General features: G+C 45.1%; 1 protein-coding gene across 5 annotated transcripts in view; it reads right to left on the bottom strand.

Moving 5' to 3' along the window:
• The window catches only part of DYNC2H1 (dynein cytoplasmic 2 heavy chain 1), a 256,619-nt gene that overhangs the window by 92,739 nt on the left and 140,670 nt on the right, over positions 1-23,210 (bottom strand). For all 5 annotated transcript variants that reach the window (XM_059179365.1, XM_059179368.1, XM_059179382.1 and 2 more), the window contains 6 exons: positions 10,694-10,854; positions 7,435-7,560; positions 6,052-6,162; positions 5,043-5,198; positions 336-411; positions 4-212 (listed from right to left, as the gene is read on the bottom strand). In XM_059179365.1, the coding sequence (XP_059035348.1) occupies positions 4-212; positions 336-411; positions 5,043-5,198; positions 6,052-6,162; positions 7,435-7,560; positions 10,694-10,854 (839 nt within the window). The remainder of the gene's footprint in view (positions 1-3; positions 213-335; positions 412-5,042; positions 5,199-6,051; positions 6,163-7,434; positions 7,561-10,693; positions 10,855-23,210) is intronic.

Here is a 23,210-nt window from a genome sequence, read left to right as displayed (position 1 = left end):
TACCAGAATGCTGCAGGATTTTGGTAGAGATAAGGAATACGGAAAAACACTTTTCTTATTCCTTTGGTTTAAAACATCAGTTATTGAAGAATTAAAAAACTGCTTCAGGTATGACTGAAGAACTCTAAGGTCAAAATAATTATCTATGCGTCCGCCATAAATAGCATTTTCAAGTAAACCATGTAGAAATTCCCACTGCACATCTTTGGTACCTATAATTTTAAAACATACTTTTATTAGCTTTATTTCTAGGATATTAGAAATGGCCTAAGAAAAAAAAACCTAAAAAAAAAAAATTCCCATTAATACCAGAGACGACAACTATCAGAACTTACCATCAAAGAGCCTGTCAATAATGCTGTAGCCAGCACGAAGATCTGATAAAGAAAACTCATAAAACTTGGTCCAACCCTACAAAATAAATGTACAAATATTAAAGAACTATAGTGTTCACAAATATATATGTATGCATCATGACCTTATAATTTTAAGGATGTTTAAAATATGCTAAAAAAAATAAAAGGGCCATCCCTGAAAAAATAAAAATAGCAACTCTAAGGTAACAATAATTTTTTAAAAGTAATTGATTGACCTCCATAGCATGCCAAAGACTTTTAATACTACAGTTTTTATCGTTTAGTATTGTGGCAATTCATTCATACAACAGATTGGTAAATTTTTGAGCTTAAGTATGATGTATGCATGTCAAGTACACATGACAACCGAAATATTACAAAAAATTTTTTAAAGGCCCAAAGGCATATAGCATTATTCCCTATACGTTTCACCCATGAAACATTCTTGTTGGAATTATAAATTGAAGTTAATAACTACAACTTGTATAAAAAGAACATTAATAGAGCGCTATGTTTTATAAAAATATAAAAGTAAAACTTTTGATGGCACTTCCATTAACTTCAATTAGTTCAATGTACTACGTTGGAAACTAAAATCTTTTTAGACTTTAATAGTATTTAGGAGCACCAACACAAATTTCATTCATCTGTTAATCACTTAAAACAATGTTTATTAAATGCATATTGTAAGTAAAGCTCTGTTTTAAATCTCTAAGCGAATGAACCCAAACATCAATAATCCCTGTCCCCAGGTCACTGTCAGTCAAAGGTGGGGAAGGGGGAAGCGGGCGGACACAGTCCAGCACTGGCACACACCTGCAGGACAAGCTACAGTGCTCTCTGGAAGGAAACAGACTTGATACACACAAAAAGGAAGTCTGACTCTAGCTAAAGGGTAAGGCAGGGCCTCCTTGTTGGGGACAGACAAGAAGAAACACGTACATGGGTAGTCAGGACAACGAAACTAAAGAATGCGTGTACTGTGTGGTCATGGCAGATGAAGACACCACAAAGAGAGTGTTAGGAAGGCCTTCCAGTGGTGTCACCGGTGCGGAGAGCCACTGTAAGAACGCAAGGCTTAGAAGCGTTCCATGAGCTCCAAGAACAAAAGTATCCAACTGAAGGTGGCCGAGTGCCTGTCCAGTCCGCGCAAATACAGCAATGGACAAAGGAGACCAAATCTGTGCTCCCGAGAAGCTTACATTCTAGTACTTGGGTCCAGAGTACGTGGGTTTTCAGTCCTTTTCGAAACAAACTGGTAAGTCACAGAAATCGCTGCACACACAAGCCTAGAACTTAGGGAACCGATCTGAGCTAGATCTATGAATGTGGGGGTCACCAACGCTTGGATCCATTTGTTTACATTTATAGATCTTATAAAAAACACAAGAGGTTGAAACCTTGCTAAGAACTGAAGATCTGTGAGATCCATAATGTGCTCATCACAATTAAAAAACTTCCCATAATATTTTAACTATATTTCCTACCAACTCAAAATAAAGCCTTATTAATAATATTTCTTCTATTACTCTACTAGACCTTATTTGTGAACGTTGATTTAAAATGTTTTCAGTACTTTAGGGCACTTGGGTGGCTTAGCTGTGAAGCATCTGCCTTTGGCTCAGGTCATCATCTCAGGGTTCTGGGATCGAGCCCCGCATCGGGCTCTCTGCTCAGCGGGGAATCTGCTTCTCCCCTTCCTCTGATGGTCCCCCTGCTTGTGCTCGCACACTCTCATTCTCTCTCTCAAATAAATAAATAAAATCTTGAAAAAAATTTTTTTCAATACTTTAAAGATTAGTATTGTAAACTCTCAGTATCGCCTAATAGCAATTTCCCAATGAGATTCCAATTCTAAAACGGTAAGAACTAGTCTCTGAGTCACACTGTTACTGACGTACAGGTATGTGAGGAAGGATTTCAAACACATGGAACAAAACATTCAAAAGGTAGTATTTGCTAATTGTGTCACAGTTTCTAAGCCGAGTGGTGAATCGTGGAGGGGCTCTCTAGAGAGCCCATGGAATCCTGCTCAGCCCACCTGGAAACCCAGGCGCCATGGGAAGAGTTTTGCAAAGATGAACGGGATGAAGCCTGTCATCAAGGTGCTCATAGTCTAGGACAAATGACGAGACGACCAAGAAGGACAAACATCAAATAAAAACATCAGATGAAGTATGGTATGTGTGTGGGAAACAGGAGGTTAATTCTGCAAATACAGCACCCTGGTGAAAAAGAGCAAAACATCATCTGCTAATGTGAGGAACGAAAACTAAGTTGACCTGGTGGTAGAACTGGGTAACCTTCATTTCTAGAAGTTGGTGATTAGATGAGGAAAAGAAGGGAAATAAAAAGAGTCTGTGGCGTGCATATCCCTGGGACAGTGCCTCTTGCAATTAATGCGAGTTCAGGTTTTGACTGGGTTTTCCTCTAATTTCATCATTGACAAGAGAGCAACTTAACGTGTTCAAAAAAAAGTGACACTTCTAAATATTTTATGTGTGTAAAAGTAAACTGCTCTAAAAAGAATACTTTGATAGCATTTACAATTTCCTTAAATTATACATATTTTTTGACCCCAACATCCCAAGGCAGGAATTGCCACTGTGAGGAAACCTGACATGAGACAGGTGCACGGATCTCACTGTAGCAGAGACGGAAGGAGAATGTATCTATCCAGCCCACAACACAGAACTCCCAGTAAGGGTTCGATACTGTGAGGACAACCAGTATCTAAACGGTTACTAAGATTTAGAAATCTCTGAAATGTGTTGGTTAATAAAGCAAAATGCAGAACTGTGTTCCTAAAGTGGTGCTACTAGAGTTAAAAAGAACACATGCGGGTCTGCAGACACACAATACATGCTGTTGACTTATACGCTCCTCCTGAAGGACCCCAAGGACTGGGGAATAGTGGTTGCCCTGGGGATGGAAGGAGGAGACAGGAGACAGGACGGGCGGGTGGGGGGGGACTAAAATTTAGTTGCAAATCTTCTCATAACTTTTTTTTTTTTTAAGATTTCTTTATTTATTTGACAGACAGAGATCACACGTAGGCAGAGAGGGAGGCAGAGAGAGTGAGAGGGAAGCAGGCTCCCTGCTGAGCAGAGAGCCCAAAGCGGGACTCGATCCCAGGACCCTGAGATCACGACCTGAGCCGAAGGCAGAGGCTTAACCCACTGAGCCACCCAGGCATCCAACAGATCTTCTCATAACTTTTTAATTTATGTTATACACGTGTATTGCTTCATTAAAAAAAAAATCTAAATTCATTTAAAAAATATTCCTTTCTTCAATGACGGGCCATGACGGTCACTGTGGTTCCTGCCAGGATTACTCTTGAGGGCTTTGAAGGAAGGGGAGGCCTGGCCCCCAACAAGCTCCAGAGCATCTGAGGTGCGGCTCTGTCAGCAGGTAATGCCATCACGACTCACTGGGCTCCTTGGGCAATTGAGGACAGTGGGCGCACCTTTCCTTTTGAGTGTAGCTTGCAAATTCTGTGCAACAACACGCTGCTGTTTTTAGTCACTAGCTCAGCAGTCTGACAATCTTTACCGAAAGGCAACATGGAAGGTGCTTCTAAACTTTCACTACTTCGTCTAATCCCCGCGACAGAGGCGCATGCGAGGAGTGTCCCCACCATGCAGCTGAGCTGACGCGACCAGGAAATCTGGAGTCAGGACTCGACCCCAGGTCTGCAACTCCCCACGACACTCTCACTCTGACATGAAAGTGACACAGAGAGAGAGAGAGGCTCAATCAGGGGCGGGGGGGGGGGGGTGCGGCTCAGGAGGAGACAGATGCAGGCGATGCTAAAACCAGACGGGAGAAATTGAATCTGCCATGATGCAATGTGTGGCCTTGACATCCGGCAAGAACGGAACGTGGCCCAGCTCAGACCGTGCGGCAAGGGGCAGATGTGGTCACAACCAAAACCTCTGGCAACACCAAGCCGCGTGAACTCAAAGACCAGGAGGAAGTCTGGAGAATGAGCGGGGGAGGGGCTCTGGGAGGAGGCTGGGGACGAAGGCAGGGCTTTCTTTCAGGACCAGAGCAGGAAACGTGCACGGTTCCGCACGCGGACAACAAAGCCATCTGATGGGCCAGAGGCAGGATGCCGAATCATCCCACTTACTTGTTAGGAAAACAAGACCGGCTGCCCCGTGGACAGAGCAAACACAGGAGAAGGTGACCTTGGACAACAGAACAAGTAAGGGGTGAGGCAGCCTGGGAAAAACAGTGGAGAGAAATGTCCAGATCTCAAGCGTACTTGGCCAGGAGAATGCACCGGCTGGGCCGCTGAGAAAGAAAGATGGCGGGAACGGTCCCCAGGAGCCCAGTCTCAGGACACGGCTATCCGTGGCTTCCACTGAGGGCAGTACACCACAGGAAAACTACGCTGAATTCAGGTCTGACCTCGGAGATGACTGTGACCTCAGAAATGACACCTAACCATCACTGAGGGCTTATGACGGGTCACACCTTGTTCTGAACAATGTCATTCAGGGACGTGAACTACGTAACTGTACGCAGTCCACAAGGCGAATGGCACAGACAGAATTCGAGAGGGACAGTTAGGACTCATGAGCCAGATTATGAAGTGATCCCATTCATTTCCACTAAGTCGTAGAAACACTACTACACAACATGCACAGCTTACAACATGTCCAAGACGTTCTAACTCACCTGCGGGATGTAATTTCTTCTTTCTTGACACGCAGCATGAAACCATGCAAAACTAAAGAGAGCGTGAGCTCGAGGTATGTTATCTTTTTTGTTGATTTGCTCTGGAGTCCAAGACTCGTAAGTGCGCATTAAGTTCTTCTTCAAACCTGGAGGTGACTAACGACAAAAAATTGACATCCTAGTGTTTTAAATCTTACAGACGAAGTTAATATTTAACATATTTAGAGACATTTTAATAAAGCAAAGTTTTCACTACTACCCATTTTTGACTTACCATTGTGCTACTTCAAAACGTACATATCTAAAACCAGTTTTAAACTCCTTGTACTTAACAGTTCCGACCAATTATAAATTCAAACATTTTCAAATTCAAAAACTCTAAAACCAACAATATTCAAAACAACTAAATGAGTTTTATATGATTATTGAGGGAATTTACTGAAACCAAATTGTCATTTACACAATGAACTTGACACTAACTACTATGTGGCCTGTGGTTTTCAGGTTCATAGAAGGTTCGTCCTTTCCGGGGAGAAAGACATTTCTACAGAGTGAGAAAACAACAAACAAACAAGCAGAATCCCTATTACCAGTTTTAAAAGCTTTAACTCAGTTCATTATTTTATTCATGACTTTGACCAGCTACGCACTAACACTGCAAACATACAGTCTTAGATACACCAGGCTTGGACATTATGTGTCCGGAGCACAACGGGCTGAAAAAAGGAAAACGACGCTGACCATCGGACAAGCGTGCTGACCCACCGTGGCGCTCATCTGCGTCCCCTGACGCCGAGTGATGCTGAGCACCCGCCCATGGCTCTGTCGGCCGTGCGCGCACCTGGAGAAACGTCTGTGCAGGTCCTCCACCCACTTACTACCTGAGCGGACCGCTGGGAAGGACACCCTGGTGTGTTCCATGCGACTGGTGTTCGTGACAGGAGCTTCAGGAGGTGCGAGCAGACCACAGCACCTCCCGCCGCGTGACCTGGGCTTCCTGCCTCCTTACCTCATAGGTGATCTTCAGACTTGACTGCAGTAGGATGGGGGTGAAATGGGGGTGAACCTCCGCCGTGAGCCACAGGCGAAATGTATCTTTAGGCTGAAGAGTGTTCAATTCCTTGTGTACAAAAACAGCAACAAGAAAAATCTACTTACACACGCTAATTTCCACTTTATAAATACATTATTTTTTTTAAAGATTTTATTTATTTATTTGTCAGAGAGAGAGCGAGCGAGAGCAAGCACAGGCAGACAAAGTGGAAGGCAGAGTCAGAGGGAGAAGCAGGCTCCCTGCGGAGCAAGGAGCCCGATGTGGGACTCGATCCCAGGACGCTGGGATCATGACCTGAGCCGAAGGCAGCTGCTTAACCAACTGAGCCACCCAGGCATCCCTATAAATATATTATTAAGTAAAATTTCCTTCTCAGATCTTTCTGTGACATGCTGATACATTTCATTCTGTTGCTTATTTGCTCTGTGACCTGGGGTCTAGGACCAACACCAGCTCTAAGCAAGGACGGTAACAGTCTGCACCACGTACGACGCTCGTCACGGTGCCGACGCACAATGTTTGCAAAGTAAGTGTTAGCGGCCACCGAGGCCTCAGCCAGACCCCTGTGCGGGGCTCGGGGTTTCACTGCTTCCGTTCATGCCTCCGCTGGGTTCTCTAATGACATCACTTCCTTCATTACCAATTTTTGTTGTATCCTATTGCCTACAATGCAAATTCAAAACTTCGGGGGTATAGCTCAGTGGTAGAGCATTTGACTGCAAAACTTCACCACACAATTTCCTCTGCCCACGCCGTGTGCCTTGGTCGCTCATTCCCATGTTCATGCGTGTCTTTACAAATACTCCTCTTGCTACCTGTACTCTCTCTGGAACCTGACACGTTCTTCCATCTGTCCATTTAAACATCCTGTCTCAGAGGGACGTCTTCTCAGACCCTTCACTACCGTCACGGACAGCAGTCTGCCGACTCTCTCCCACAGTGTTTCTGAGGCCACAATTGAGCTCTGAGAGTGCCCTGTCTCTTCTAAACCAAGTTCCTTCTGACAGAACAGGTACAAATTTTGTATGCAACCTGCACTTAGGGCAAGTGCTGGCTTTTTTCTGTACTAAACTAGTGCTTACAGAATAAAGGAATAAATGAATGACAGAAGAATGGTCAAGAGTTCTAAAAGAATGAGGTCTAAAAATTACTTTAATAAATATAATCTATGTCTGATATTAACATTATTATAATGTAAAATGCAGAATAAAAGTAACAAAAAAACTGGCTTTGGTAAAAACATTGTACATGCATAAAATTGTAAATTATAATACATACTATTATGCCACAGAACAGTTACCATCATATTCTATTTATACCACGTTTATCTCAATCTACCTTTTCTAGAACTGGCAGCCAAGACACCACCAGATGTAAGTTCTTCAAACACAGCCAGTCCCCATTTCGGGCACATTCTTTCAGCATCTGAATAGCTAAATCAGCTTGACCTTGACCCATAGCAACCTGCAACAACAAAATGAAAAACAGTACTAACTACAGATGTGATAATATGTCACAGAAGAGATTCAAATTAACCTGTCATACATACTGAACTCAATTATTTTGATGAGCGTTCTAAGTTTTTAGTAACACTGTTGCCATTTCCAACAGCTGTTTTTGTCCTTCAGCAATAGCAGATTTCTAATACTTTCATGTTTATTATCATTATAGGTCTGCAAGTTTCAGAACAGTATAAAGAATTCCAGAATAGTTGTGTTTCACATTCCCCTATTTCCTGCAATCCTTACGCTCTCAGACATGAACCATAAAAAAAAAAAAAAAAAAAAAGGAAATTTTATTTAACTGTCATCTTGAATTCTTTGAGCATTTAATCATTAATGTTTAACCATTAATATTAATGTTTAATCACTACCACTTTTTGAAATTTACTTCTGATTTTCCCAACTCCGTGCACGTCTGGCTCTGCTCTCTAGCCACAGGTATAATGCTGTGACGGTGTTATTCCCTAGCCGTCCATCATCCAGTAAATCCTCACATGCGGCAAGGACTCTCCACTCTGCCCACTGCTCCTCTAGGGCTGCTCAGGGTGGGGCGGGGTGGAGTGGGGTGCAGCAAGGAGAGAATAAAGACAGAGAGGCAACGGGCATCCCAAGCCCACCGGAATCCCAGTGCGTGTTCCATGGCACTGCCGACCGCCTATGCGGAGGACTCTCAGGCAGGGCCCAGTCCGCCTCATATAGCAGACCAGCTGCAAGCGTATTCCAAGCAGGAGGGCCTGAGAGCACGGACAGTGTGCAAGCTGCAGGGTCAGAACCCGCAGGGGTAAGCCAGCAGCCCCAGGGGGGCTACACCCCACAGATCATGTGCAGTTGAGACCCCTGGAGTGTTTTTAAAGGGCCGTTTCCGGCAGAGCCGCATACCAGGACAGGCGGGTGCGTGTGTAGGAACTTACCAATACACACAGGGAGAGTCCTAGCTCCAGCCTCTTACTGGATACATGGTCAAAACACTTTCAAGACGATGGTTATAGATCACTGCAAACCACAGTGATTTCACAAATCAGGACTCAACCGATACCAAAAGACTGAGATTATTCCCTGGATATTCTCAGATCACAATGTCCCATAATGAATACAACATAGCATTTCATTGCTTTTCAGTTGACTTTTACAAGTATTGATTTTGTTTTTCAATTCGACTATAATGTTCTTGAGAGTGGGAACCATGTCTAATCCACTGTGTACTAAAGCATACAATAACACAGGTAAGAAATAGTCATATTGACTTTTTTAAAATTTCAAGGTCTAACCCCGAATGAAGCAAATAGGAGGTGAAACAAAGTGCTTGAATTGTTTTGATGCACTTACTAGTTTGCCATTATTAAAATGCAAAATAAACCCCACAAAAAAAACCCCAAAAAACAAAAAATGGAAGTACAGGCATGTACAACAGAATCAGAGAAAAGGGTAAGCATTTTCCTCAATGGAAATGACAGCTAAATACACACAACTCATCATTTCCCATAAAGGATAAATTATATGAAAAGAGCTTAAAGATTCATAAAACCTCAGAAAAAAATATTTACTATAAAAATAAATTCTTTAAAAAAAGTACAACAGGAAAATGTCAAGAAGATGGTGAGCCGCACATCCCCTCTGAAATGTCACAACTTCTGCAATTAAAAATTACTATTTTGGGGGACAGATGGATGGCTCAGTTGGTTAAACGTGTACCTTCAGCTTAGGTCATGATCCTGGGGTCCTGGGATCAAGCCTTGCATCGGGCTCCCTGCTCCCCATGGAGCCTGCTTCTCTTTCTCCCTTTGCCCCTTCCCCTACTTGTACTCTCTCTCTGTGTCAAATCAATAAATCTTTTAAAAACATTAATTTTTTGCATCAAGAATGTATTAGCCGTAGCATATATAACAGCACAGCAATAAAACTTTAACAGAATGAAGAGTAATTATGTCCATGTTGAAAGACTTTACTGAATTTAACAATTTTGCAGGCTCAGTACACCAAAACTGACAGGTTTCAACTGTCAAACCTATCTGTGGACCCAAACAGCTTTGCCCGCTGCTGGAATCGGTGCCAATAGAAAGGGGGTGCAGAGCAGGCCCCTCCTGCAGGCTCCTCCCTGACGGCTACGAGCTGTCCCCCAGGGGCATCAGGACACCCCAGCCAGGGCAGAAGCAGATGCCCCGCGAGAGCCACCCCAACAGTGGGCCCAGCCCCCTGCTCCGTTGCTGCCTCCCACCCGGGCCCCACACAACACGCGACTTCTCCATTTGCTGCTTCATCATCACAACGGTCCCACTGAAAGCGGTTTATTTATTCCATTGTCAAAAACTGATAGTAAGTTAATATTGCTCTGGCCAGCATGCAAGCGGAGTAGCACAAAGGAGGCCATCAGAACAGGGTAGAGCTCCTAAATTTACCTCAGAGAGAATGGTGTTCAACATGACCTCAGTTTCACTCACAAGTTTATGCAGTTCAGCCTTTGCTGGTAAATACTGCTGTGATTTATTATAAAAGCATCCAAGTAAAATTTAAAAATTATTCTCAAAAGCTTAGCAAATATATTAGTTTCCTGTTACTGCTCTAACAAACCACCACAGTTTAGTACCTTAAAACCAGACAAATTCATTAGCAGGTTTCTGGAGACGACAGCCCCACCTAACATCAAGGAGTCTGGCTTTACCACACGGCTGGGTCTCCTGGAGGCTCGAGGACAGAATCTCCCTCTTGCTTTTCCAGCCTCCAGAAGTCGTTGGCAGCCCCTTCTGGCACCTTCCAAGTCAGCACCCCAGAGTTTCCCAGCGCTCCGGCCACAGCGCCATGAACACACCGGCATCTACCCGCGGCCTCCCCAGCCTCCCCAATGTTAGGAGCCCATGATCACCCTGGGCCCACCTGACTGCGGAAAGACAACGTGTGCATGTGAAGACACTTACGGAACTACACGTGCAGAGCTCCTTCCCCCGTGGGAGCGGACAGCTTCACAGGCTCTGGGGAGCAGGACCTGGGCACTTTGGGGAACACTGCTTGGCCTACCACCACCAAACCCGTGTTTCCCTAACAGCCTCGGGCGGACGGGAGGAGCAGGGGCTCCAGCAGCACAGGGGCCGGGCGCTGACCTGGTGATAGCACTCTCCACTTCTCTCGGCACTGGCGAGCTCCTGGAGCTCCTGAGATGGATCGGCACCCGGGGAGATAATTATCAAGATTGGTTCGATTTCCAGTGTCTCTCTGTAGAGCCGTTTGAGATTGAGGGGGAGCGGGGACAGTTCTTTCAGTCCTGGAAGACAGATGTGAAAGACACGAAACGACAAAGTGACATGATTCTGACAAAGTCTAGTCCAGCTAATTACAGGCTGTAGCAGAAAATATAGGTGAGTGACAATCCCGGACATTATAGAGTTTCTCAACTGTAAGATCACTCACTCCTAGCGAAAACTACCATCTCACTGAACGCTCACATAAGGGCCAGGCATGGCTCTAACCCATCTCCACCTGTCATCTCTGCGAATCACTAACACCGGCAGGTGGGCGTCTGGACAGCCATGCCCAGCACCCGAAGAACACACATCTGTGCTGTGCTCTTACTGTGAGACTTTCTGCCTGCAAGAGAAGACTGAACCCAACCGCCTAGCAATACTGCTTTTTGTCCACTTCTGTGGTAATGGAGAGCCAAGTCTGTGCTGGGTGGGCACTGGAATCAGATCACATGTGGCCGAGTGAACAACTTTACCGTCATCGTTATAGGACACTTATTTCCTACCTCTGTGCATTACGAGGAGAAAGAAAGTGCTACTGAATGAGAAGAATATTAGTTTGGAGACAGAAATATATAAGCTCTCAGGTTAGCCAAGTCACCCTAAGAAACACTATGCCTCAGTTTCCTCAATAGTAAAACAGGCATAAAACAGCCCATAAGTCATTTGGAAGCAAAACAGGGTATAATCATCAAAGCAGATTCCATTTATAATCATAAAATCATAATAATCCCATGTCATAGGATGTTCATATAATCAGATCTATCAGATTCCATTACTCATCATGTACTCTATGACACCAGTTCCGTATGCTACATGTAAGAGAACCAACCGGCGGAAGAGTGACAGTCTTGCCAAAGGTCACCCGCAGCTAGATGCTCACCGTATTCAACAGAGTTCACATGTGTTTTCGAATTTGAAGCTCATAACTACAGAGTCCTATACAGACAAAAAATGATAATTCTGCTATTATATTCAAATCTGTTCTGCTAAAATTTAAATGCTTCTGAGATTAAAGTACTTAGTAAAAGCCCAGCTAAAGAAGACCCACTTCGATGACTAATCAAAAGAGACTTGTTTGAACTGACCTACAAAGAGGAGTATGACACAAGAGTTGAAACACAGATTAGCAGAACATAACAGAACGACTCCACAGGCAAGAAAGGTGTCCTTCTATCCTCACAAGTACACATGATGAGACAACACTGAACCTCAGAGATTCTAAAATCACTGGAGAAAGACATCCTTTTTTTTGTTTTGTTTTTTGTTGTTGTTGTTGTTGTTTGAGAAAGACATTCTTAAGGATTTCTGCAGCCAGCACTTTAAAATATAAATCCAATGCCCTCCAGATAGGCCGAAGAAGGCCCTTCTGGACGACCATACTGAGGAGATGGACTGTATACCTGCCCCACTGCCTTCCTCTCTTCACCACGCCAAGTCCTCAGGGAAACTCAGAACTGTCACGGGCAGACGCTCCTAACCCCTGCTGAGTTTGCGCCAACTGCCTCTCGAAGTTCACCCACCGCTCCTAGGGGCATGCCGTATGAATTTCATTTTTAATTAAGTTGATGTTGCTAACAATCATCCTGTTTTAAGACCTAATCGAAAAGAGTTCTTAACTACTTGCAGCAAGATAATTAGCTATGCTTCTGTTCAACCACTGACTCATTCCTAAGTTCAATAAACATTCTTGGCCAATTAAATGAACTGTCTGATACTATAGTATGTATCAAAAGTCTAAAAACGTGTCTGGCCTTTGACTCAGTCACTGAGACTATACTAATTTAAGAAATCATCCAGGATGCGAATGCAGAAGCACGTACAAAAACTCTCACCGCAGCTGCTGACGGCAGTGAAAACTCAGGGGAAACAGCCTGAGGGGTCTGAGTGGTTTCTGGACGCCACCTGGTAGGGCTGAAATCCCGGTCAGGATGAGGTTAGCGGAGGCTGACTGGAAAGCAGACGGCTCCACAGACAACAGGAGTCCACACGGGCACAACCTCTGCCAGGAAGGCACAGCAAGGCACGCCCACTAGCACCAGCCACGAGCAGGTGAGGACGCGGGGCACCCGCTGCTCCCTGTCTTCTCCCAGAGCTCCCCTGAGAGATATCATGTGATAAACATCTGCGTATTTGTAGGTTCCTATAAAATAACTCCTGATTGTAACAGGTGTGTTTCTTTTGGGGGGGGGGGGGGAATTACATGCCAATATAAAAGTGTCTTTAAAAACTTAAACTACAGATTACCACATCACCTCTTACATTAACAAATACAGACTACACACTCCACTAGGACAGGAATCGTGTCTGTTCTGCTCATCATTCTAAAGGCATCCTCTAGCATAAATTTAAATATTGCTTCTAAAGTTAAAATTCCACAGAAGATAAACAGATGTTCATTAACTCATTTTATATAATATTTCAAAGTACTGGAACACTTTGAATTAGAGAAAAAAATCGTCAAAAAATATACTATTTATGATAATAGAAGTAATGTTCATGTTACTTGGAATCCCTTATCAGCCATTCTGCCCACAAAACTCCCAATAAAATAACCAATAAAATAAAATAACTGCATTTTTAACTGACCTGACCTAGACATATAATCACTGGTTTTATTAAGTCCTTTTGACTCACTATATGACTAGCACTGTTAGGGTGAATCTTCCAAAACTAGTCAAACTGAAGAGCCACAGATGTTCACTGTACCATAAATTATCACGACTGAAAAATCACTGGGATCTTAAATTTTGACCATGCATCTTTAAAATATTATCAATTCTTTTCAAAGGAAAAAAAAAAATGAGTCAAGGTAAAAACTTAAACCTTTATTGCATTTTATTCTACTCAGATAAAATACCAAAATCATTAAAGAAGAAATAATTTACAGTATAAAAAAGAAGGAATACCAAAATCCAGCACTTTTTAGGTACCTAAGTGAGTGGACGAAGTAGCAGATAAATATCAAACTATTCTAGGTGGTGAGCACGAGGGATCTCTTCTTCCTCACTCCCCACATCCAGCAGAGAGACTGAAACGCTTCCAGTGCACAAAATTATACTTCCTGTATCAGCGAGTGAGGACAACTCTAAAAATCGTACCACCAATGTCAGGGAAAGAAAGAAAAGAGACAACCACTGTCTAACCCAAGGCACATCAACCAATTAAATGGGCAGAAGCTCTTTAAACCTAGACTAATACTCGAGCACAGAATCGAACAAGTCGAAATGCTCTGTGGCAGGCAGAACATGATGTGCTTTGGGGCCCTAAGCAGGCACTGCGTGAAGGCACTCCGCAGGCACGGTGACGGTTATGGACCTCACAGCAGCGCTCACCTCCATCGTCCTCGGAGGCCACTTTAATCACCTGGATCCTTAAGAACAGGAAGTTTCTCCAGCTCAAGTTGGAGAGACGCAGCAGGAGAAGCAGGACAGAGGTGGCAGAGGGAAGAGCAGAGAGCAGAGCAGAGGGGTGGGAAGCCTGAGGAGGAGCCCCTCTGCCCTTGCTGCCTGTGACCAGGGAGGACAGGGGCCACGGACCCCAGAACCCCAGCGGCCTCCGCATGCCGAGGAGGGCTCCAGGACAGGGAGGGAAGGAGGAGCTCAAGCCCACAAGGCATGCAGCTGACTCTGAGAGGAGCCTGGACAAGCTGGGAGATGCCTCCTTCCCAGCATCCTCCTCCCAGAGAGCGCAGGGCCAATGCTAGTGTTCCACCGTGTGTGCTAGGAGCAGAGAAAGCAGGCCAGCCCGGCGGGCCTCCGACCCCCAGGACCATGAGACAGTACGTGGATACCGTCGGGAGCTGCTGATTTGGGACGATTTGTTATGGAGGCAACAGAAAATGCATATGCAAGTCCTCCTGTCCTTCCCCTTTGCTCTCAGACACAGACTTTGTGAGCATGATGGAGCCACGGAGGCCACGTGCCTGGGATGGGGCACAGGCACGCGTCCAGGAAGGAGCTTCACAGCAGGGAACTCGCCTGGCTCACATTGACCTGAGGGTAGGGAGCCTCTCCGGGGCTGCCCCCAGGAACCTCATACATGCAGCACAGTCCCTGCCCAGAGCAGCTACTTGGAAAAGTCCCAAGTCCATCCAAATTACTCACATAGCTTTTTAAGTTACTGTTTGTAAGTTTACAGATTATAAAAAGGATTGCCAAAACTTATTAAAACTCTTTCCATATGAATGATGCTTGAGAAATTATATTTAAAATCAAATCTTGACAATTTGATTAAAAAGAGATAAGTGCTTGTCATTCTCTAGCAATTTGAATTTTTAAAACTTATTCATATAGTAGAAATCCAATTTTATATAAAAACTGTATTAATAAAACCATCTGACCCAAAAAAGTCATCCAGCCACGTACCAGGACATGTAACTTCTGCTTAAAAACAGACAGAATATGACTTCAGAAGTATATTAAGTTTTCACGGCATTTGAATATGTGGGTGCATGAGGTTTTTAGTTAATGCCGTTAAACCTCAAATGTCATTGAACCTGGAGGTGAGACAGTGCCGCAACGGAAGTATTCCGCGGGGCTGGTAGAAGGTCAGACTACGAAGGCAGTAAGGAAGGTCATGTGTGATGTGGTACCAAGAGGACATCTTTAAAGACCACAGGAGTGAGGAAAGACAGACACTGAAAAGCCTCTCTGGAAACTGCCCTGTTTTACTGAAATGCCCCGAGTTAGAGAAGCAGATGATAAATATAGAGAGGAGCCAGAAATATCAGTGAGTGTTGGGTCCTACAGATGGAATTAAAGCAGGCTGATGGGGGCACCTGGGTGGCTCAGTGGGTTAAGCCTCTGCCTTCGGCTCAGGTCATGATCTCAGGGTCCTGGGATTGAGCCCCACATCGGGCTCTCTGCTCGGTGGAGAGCCTGCTTTCCCCCCTCTCTCTGTCTACTTGTGATCTCTCTCTGTGTGTCAAATAAATAAATAAATAAAATCTAAAATAAAATAAAGCAGGCTGATGTGCTGCCACTCTTCGGTGGCCCAGAAGGACCTGTCTGCAACCGCAGTACTGTGAGCTGGCATCTGAACGACAGAGAGAAGCTCCCCATTAAGAGAAAAAAGGGTTCAGCATGTCCAGGTGATACCTGGTGCTCATCACAACAGGTGTCACAGGCAAGTGTGAATCACTGTATCTTTCCCCTGAAATTAATACAGCACCGTATGCTAATTATATTTGAATTTTAATAAGATGACTTTTTTCTAAAAAAAAAAGTATTAAAGGAAATAATAATCTTTACTACTGGAGAACTAAGAACTATTATTCCGGTCGTTGGAAGATATCCCTGCATTGAATAAAGTCTCCAGGAAGGGACGCAAACACAGGAGGGAAAGCGCAGAGCCGCGGACCGTGCGAGTACTGCGGGGGTTCTGACCACTGGCACAAGGGGGCCAGCAAGAATAGCCCCGGATGGCGACAGACAAGCAAGCAGAGTCTTGTCAGCTTATGGAAGGACTCCAGAGTTTATTCTAAGCGTTTTGGGAAGATTTTGGAGATCTTGTTCAAACATGGAGATGATTTGGTTTCAATTTTTTAAAGACCACACAGCTGTATGAAGAGCATGGGTTGGAAAGGAAGCAAGCACCCAAGGAGGGAGACCAACTAGGAACAAACACTTCTAGCCCCTCCATTCCAGAAGCTATTTAAGTCCTGCGGTACAACCAGAGACCACATAAATATGTGCCCTCACGTGGCTTATGCTCCAGTTGGAGGCCCGACAATTCACGGGCGTCATAGTTCTGGAGAAAAACAAACAAGGTAAAGGAGTCAGAGTACGTTCTTTCACAGAGAGACCTCAGGGAAACTGACACTGGAAAAATGACATCTGAGCAGAGAACTGGGGAAGATAATGGGGGAGGGAGAGAGCACTCCTGGAAGAAGGAACAGTAAGTCCTGAAACTGCAGAAACAGGGTGGAGGCTCTGGAAGAACAGGGGAAAAGGGCCATCATGGTTGGAAAAGATTAAAAAGAGGGTGGGAGTGGACGGAGATGAGACCTAAGACCGGAACAAAAGACTGAAAGACGTCAGACCGTTAAGACAAGGTAAGGACTCAGGAAGGGTGAGATGCCCTCACAAGACTTGGAACTGAGGAGAGGTAAGAGCTCACCTGTACTTCTAAGGGCGCTCTGGAGGCTACGCTGAGAACAAACTGGGAGTGGGCAAGTAGAGAGGCCCACAGAGCAATAACCCCACTTAGCAAACTTGGCGTAAACAGAGTGAGCAGATGGCAGGGGCGACGTGAGCAGTGGGTTCCCAGCACGTTCCGAGGGCAGAGTCAAAGCTACGGCGGTGACTGGGGTGAGGATAACGGCGTGCATTCAGCGGGCAGCAAATGACACAAAGTAAATTAACTGAGCAAATTTTAGAGACCGAGTCGAAAGAACCCGCTGGAGTAAGGAAGAAAAGAACAAAGAAAAGGCGTTTCTTTCAGGTGTCTGGCAGGAGAAACGGAGTGGGTGCTAGTGTAGCTGTGTCAAGAGCTTGGGCTGGTCCTGATAAACCGGCAGGACGGCACTAATGGGAAAACATCGGCCAGGCACTCGGGTATACGAGTCTAGAATTCCAGGAAGAGGTCAGGGCTGAAAACAGGAGATCGAAGAGTCAGTCATTCACAAATGACCCTGCAAGCCAGGGACGGGGGGATTTACCTAGAGAGAGAACGAAGTGAAAAGAAGAAGAGGCCAACATTTCAGAGACACGCAGAGAAACAGCCAGTACAGGGAAATGACAACGAGAGCCTGAAAGGGCTGAGGCCTGAAAGAAGAAACAAAATCACCAAGACAAGAAAGTGGAGGGCGTTTAAAGGAAGCCACTGACACACGAAATAAGCCAAGGGCACAGTCGTCATTATGGCACGCAGTGTGGGACGCAGCAACACAGCAGAAGACACCACTGAATGGAAGGGGCACAGTCTGTGGGGCCATGGGGACTGGCCACAGAGGGAGCTGGCAGGACGCGGGGGGAGCACCGAGGGACTGGGTCACTGCTCTCTCCCCTGAGGGACACACTGCAGGAGCAGGCTGAGAGAGGATGACTGGAACACAGGTCAGGTTGCTGGAGAGGGGATAAGGGCAGGAATAAAACACAAGGAGCAGCCAGGCTGGTCGTTGATGGGAGCAAGGCCATCCCTCTAACAGAAGGGCGAGCAGAACCCTTGGAAGACTGGAGGACGGGAAGTGCAGAACTCCTGTCTCCCTGCCTCTGTTTTCTCAGAAATGCTGGTAACAGGCTACTTTCACCAGCTAACTTCTCAGTGGCAAACAGAGGAACAGATTTCATATTTATTAAATAATACGCCAACCACCCAGTACTACTTACCAGCCGTGTGGACGTTTGGCAACAAGTTAACTGTCACAAGAGAAAGTGTGCTCCTGAGTATTTTTTGACATGGACACAAACATCGTTGCTAGCCAACACCTCACTTTCCAGATCCACCAGCTCGGCATTTGTGACTCTTAAAGGAGTCAGACTCTCAAAATGCCCTTTATATGTGAATGGTTGGACTACACAACCGCGTGAATACGAGAAGCACTTGGGGCACACCACAAGCCCGCCGACTAGAAGGCCTCCCATCTGGGACCAGCAGCTCTCCCCTCATTTCTGGGAGCAGCCCCCCCACCCCGGCTTCTGAGGGACAAATTGCTGTTTCATGTACTTCTGGCGAGATTAGCTGCAGAAAAGGTCATGTCACCCAAGCCGAGCAGAGCAGAATCCTTCCTGGGACTCAGGTGAGGCTGGGAGGGAAAGTTCTCCTTCATCACAAGGAGGTTGGCAGCCTGATGCCCAGGATACACACGAACCCTGAGATTAAGGGCAACGCACGTGCAGGAAAGAGAACGGGGACACAAAGACGGAGGGAGAAGAGGAAAGAGGGAAGATGAACGGAGGGAGAACGTGCAGGACTGAGACCAAGAAAGAGTCCATGAGCCCCATGGGTGCAGAGCCCTGCCCTGCACCTTCCTTTCTGAGTCCTGGTTGGGACTTTTCCCCTGTTGCGCTGGAGTGACTCCGAGAGGGGCACCCGCACTCGCAACCAGGAGCTGGGCACACAGACATTCTGCCAGACGGCAGTAAAGACAACCCAGGAGACAGACGTTCTGCCAAAGACAGGGAGACACTGCTCCTCGTGTGTAAGGAAAGGGAGGCCCAGGGCAGCGGCAGAAGCTCTCCACTCCCCCACCAGCAGCCCACCAAGTGACCGGGCTCATGGGAGTCTCGAAACGGCTGTACAACGTGCACATGCGTGTCCTACCAGAGGGCGAAGCAGAAGACAGCCACAGTGCGGGCCGAACACTGCCCCCCGCCCCCAGGAGAGAAGCCGAAGTCGCAACTGCAACAGCTCAGAACATGACATGACGTGACATGGAAACAGGGTCACCCAGACAGAACCACTTAGCTTCTGGGGAGGTCTTCCTGGGGCAGGGCCCGTAAGACATGAGACATGTCAGGAGAGAGATATGTGGGGAAAATGCCATTCGGACGAAGCAGCTGCCAGCAAGCTACCAGGATCCCAGGAGAGGCAGGAAGGGGTTCTGCGACAGGGTTCGGAGGGCGCACGGCCTGCGGGGACGCAGATTTTGGACTTCCAGCCTCCAAAGGCGGGAGCCGACCACTTCTGTTGCTTGAAGCCTGCCTGTGTATGATGCTTACCAAAGCCCCAGGAAACCAGTCTAGCTGGTGAGGGTGGGGACATCTGTGTGTGAGGGATCACGTAAGGGTTAAGGACACAGCTTTCCGTGAGCACTTGCCAAAAATATCCCTCTAAACTGAGAAAAATGTGACCCTTCAGGATTTAGCAAGAAGACGAACTATGGAGCTGGGTCTGGGTCCTGCCACTTGCTAGCTGTAGGGTTCTGTCTCCTGGCCTTTAAACCGACACTTAGACACAGCCGCTCAGAGCGCTGCCCTGGGGTGACGCGAGCGGATGGGGGTGCAGGGTGTAACAGGGGCAGCTCAAGTGTGAGCCGTCAGGAGATGCAGATGTCTGAGAGGACACGAGAGAGTGGGAGCAGTGAGGCTGGGACGACCTCTCAAAAGACGACCACTGTGGTCTACTCCAACAGTGTCATAAGACAGCACGACAGGGATTACTGAGCAAAGTTTCCATGGAGGAGCATGGAAAACCCAGTATATTGTTTTCAATTTCCTGAAATTCTGTGCTAAGCTTGCTCATATGATAAATTATAATTTAATGAAAACATACATAACAGTAAAAGTTATAAAAATATCCACATAAAATTTCATAGATGGGTAAAATGTTAAAAGAAATGGAGAACTTCTAGAAAAAAAATGTCAGTATGCTTTTCTACTTATTCCAGATTTTTCATTTCCAAACTCCTGTGGTTTAGAATAAAGATTCACTACTCTTGGATGACTTTGTATTTCAACTAAAACTCTTTACAGATCCTTTCCTTAACGTAGTTTTTTTTTTAAAATATTTATTTTTTATTTATTTTCAGTGTAACAGAATTCATTGTTTTTGCACCACACCCAGTGCTCCATGCAATCCGTGCCCTCTCCAATACCCACCACCTGATGCCCCGACCTACCATCCCCCGCCCCTTCAAAACCCTCAGATTGTTTAGAGTCCATCGTCTCTCATGGTTCACCTCCCCTTTCAATTTCCCCCAACTCCCTTCTCCTCTCTAACTCCCCATGTCCTCCATGCTATTTGTTATGCTCCACAAATAAGTGAAACCATATGATAATTGACTCTCTCTGCTTGACTTATTTCACTCAGCATAATCTCCTCCAGTCCCATCCATGTTGCTATAAAGTTGGGTATTCGTTCTTTCTGATGGAGGCATAATACTCCATAGTGTATATGGACCACATCTTCCTTATCCATTCGTCCGTTGAAGGACATCTTGGTTCTTTCCACAGTTTGGCAGCCGTGGCCATTGCTGCTATAAATATTGGGGTACAGATGGCCCTTCTTTTCACGACATCTGTATCTTTGGGGTAAATACCCAGGAGTGCAATTGCAGGGTCATAGGGAAGCTCTATTTTTAATTTCTTGAGGGATCTCCACACTGTTCTCCAAAGTGGCTGCACCAACCTGCATTCCCACCAATAGTGTAAGAGGGTTCCCCTTTCTCCACATCCACTCCAACACATGCTGTTTCCTGTCTTGCTAATTTTGGCCATTCTAACTGGTGAAAGGTGGTATCTCAATTAGGTTTTTTTTTTCTTTTTAAAGATTTTATTTATTTATTTGACAGACAGATCACAAGCAGGCAGAGAGGCAGGCAGAGAGAGGAAGGGAAGCAGAGTCTCTGCTGAGCAGAGAATCCGATGCGGGGCTCAATCCCAGGACCCTGGGATCATGACCTGAGCCGAAGGCAGAGGCTTTAACGCCCCTCTCAATGTGGTATTAATTTGAATCACCCTGAGGGCTCGTGATGATGAACATTTTTTCATGTGTCTGATAGCCATTTGTATGTCTTCATTGGAGAAGTATATCTGTTCATATCTTCTGACCGTTTTTTAATATGATTATCTGTTTTGTGTGTGTTGAGTTTGAGAAGTTTTTATAGATCCTGGATATCAACCTTTTGTCTGTACTGTCATTTGCAAATATCTTCTCCCATTCCGTGGGTTGTCTCTTTGTTTTCTTGACTGTTTCCTTTGCTGTGCAGAAGCTTTTGATTTTGATTAAGTCCCAAAAGTTCATTTTCGCTTTTGTTTCCTTTGCCTTTGGAGACATATCTTGAAAGAAGTTGCTGTGGCTGATATCGATGAGGTTACTGCCTATATTCTCCTCTAGGATTCTGATGGACTCCTGTCTCACGTTGAGGTCTTTTATCCATTTTGAGTTTATCTTTGTGTACGGTGTAAGAGAATGGTCCAGTTTCATTCTTCTACATAGAGCTGCCCAGTTTTCCCAGCACCATTTATTGAAGAGACCGTCTTTTTTCCACTGTATATTTTTTCCCGTTTTGTCAAAGATTATTTGACCATAGAGTTGAGGGTCCATATCTGGGCTCTCTACTCTGTTCCACTGGTCTATGTGCCTGTTTTTATGCCAGTACCATGCTATCTTGGTGATCACAGCTTTGTAGTAAAGCTTGAAATCAGGTAACGTGATGCCACCAGTTTTTTTGTTTGTTTGTTTTTCAACATTTCCTTAGCAATTCGGGGTCTCTTCTGATTCCATACAAATTTTAGGATTATTTGCTCCAGCTCTTTGAAAAATACTGGTGGAATTTTTATTGGAATGGCATTAAAAGTACAGATTGCTCTAGGCAGTACAGACATTTTAACAATGTTTATTCTTCCGATCCAAGAGCATGGAATAGTCTTCCATCCTTTTGTGTCTTCTTCAATTTCTTTCATGAGTGTTCTGTAGTTCCTCGAGGACAGATCCTTTACCTCTTTGGTTAGGTTTATTCCCAGGTATCTTATGGTTCTTGGTGCTATAGTAAATGGAATCGATTCTCTAATTTCCCTTTCTGTATTTTCATTGTTAGTGTATAAGAAAGCCACTGATTTCTGTACATTGACTTTGTATCCTGCCACGTTACTGAATTGCTGTAGGAGTTCTAGTAGTTTGGGGGTGGAGCCTTTGGGTTTTCCATATAAAGAATCATGTCGTCTGATTGAAGCAGTGAGATTGAAGCAGTGATCAAAAACCTCCCAAAAACCAAGAGCCCAGGACCTGATGGATTCCCTGGGGAATTCTGTCAAACTTTCAAAGAAGAAATAACACCTATTCTCCTGAAGTTGTTTCAAAAAATTGAAACAGAAGGAAAACTTCCAGACTCCTTTTATGAAGCCAGCATCCCCAAACCAGGCAAAGACTCTACCAAAAAGGAGAGTTTCAGACCAATATACTAATGAATATGGATGCTAAGGTCCTCAACAAGATCCTAGCAAACAGGATCCAACAGCACATTAAATAGATTATCTACCATGACCAGGTGGGATTCATCCCTGGGCTACAAGGATGGTTCAACATTCGCAAATCAATCAATGTGATACAACAAATTAATATGAGAAGAGAGAAGAACCACATGGTCCTCTCCATCGATGCAGAAAAAGCATTTGACAAGATACAGCATCCGTTCCTGATTAAAACGCTTCAAAGTATAGGGATAGAGGGAACATTCCTGAACTTCATCAAATCTATCTATGACAGACCTACAGCAAATATCATCCTCAATGAGAAAAAGCTTGCATCCTTCCCGTTGAGATCAGGAACATGACAAGGATGCCCACTCTCACCACTCTTGTTCAACATAGTGTTAGAAGCCCTAGCAACAGCAATCAGACAACAAAGAAAAATAAAAGGTACCCAAATTGGCAATAAGAAGTCAAACTCTCTCACCTTAACGTCGTTTTTCCAAATTCTCTTGAGCAAATCAAAA

The sequence above is a fragment of the Mustela lutreola genome, chromosome 1 (assembly GCF_030435805.1).
Source record: "Mustela lutreola isolate mMusLut2 chromosome 1, mMusLut2.pri, whole genome shotgun sequence".
NCBI classification, from domain to species: Eukaryota; Metazoa; Chordata; class Mammalia; order Carnivora; family Mustelidae; genus Mustela; species Mustela lutreola.
The sequence above is the reverse complement of the archived record's forward strand: the minus strand, read 5'-3'. Positions and strand labels throughout refer to the sequence as shown.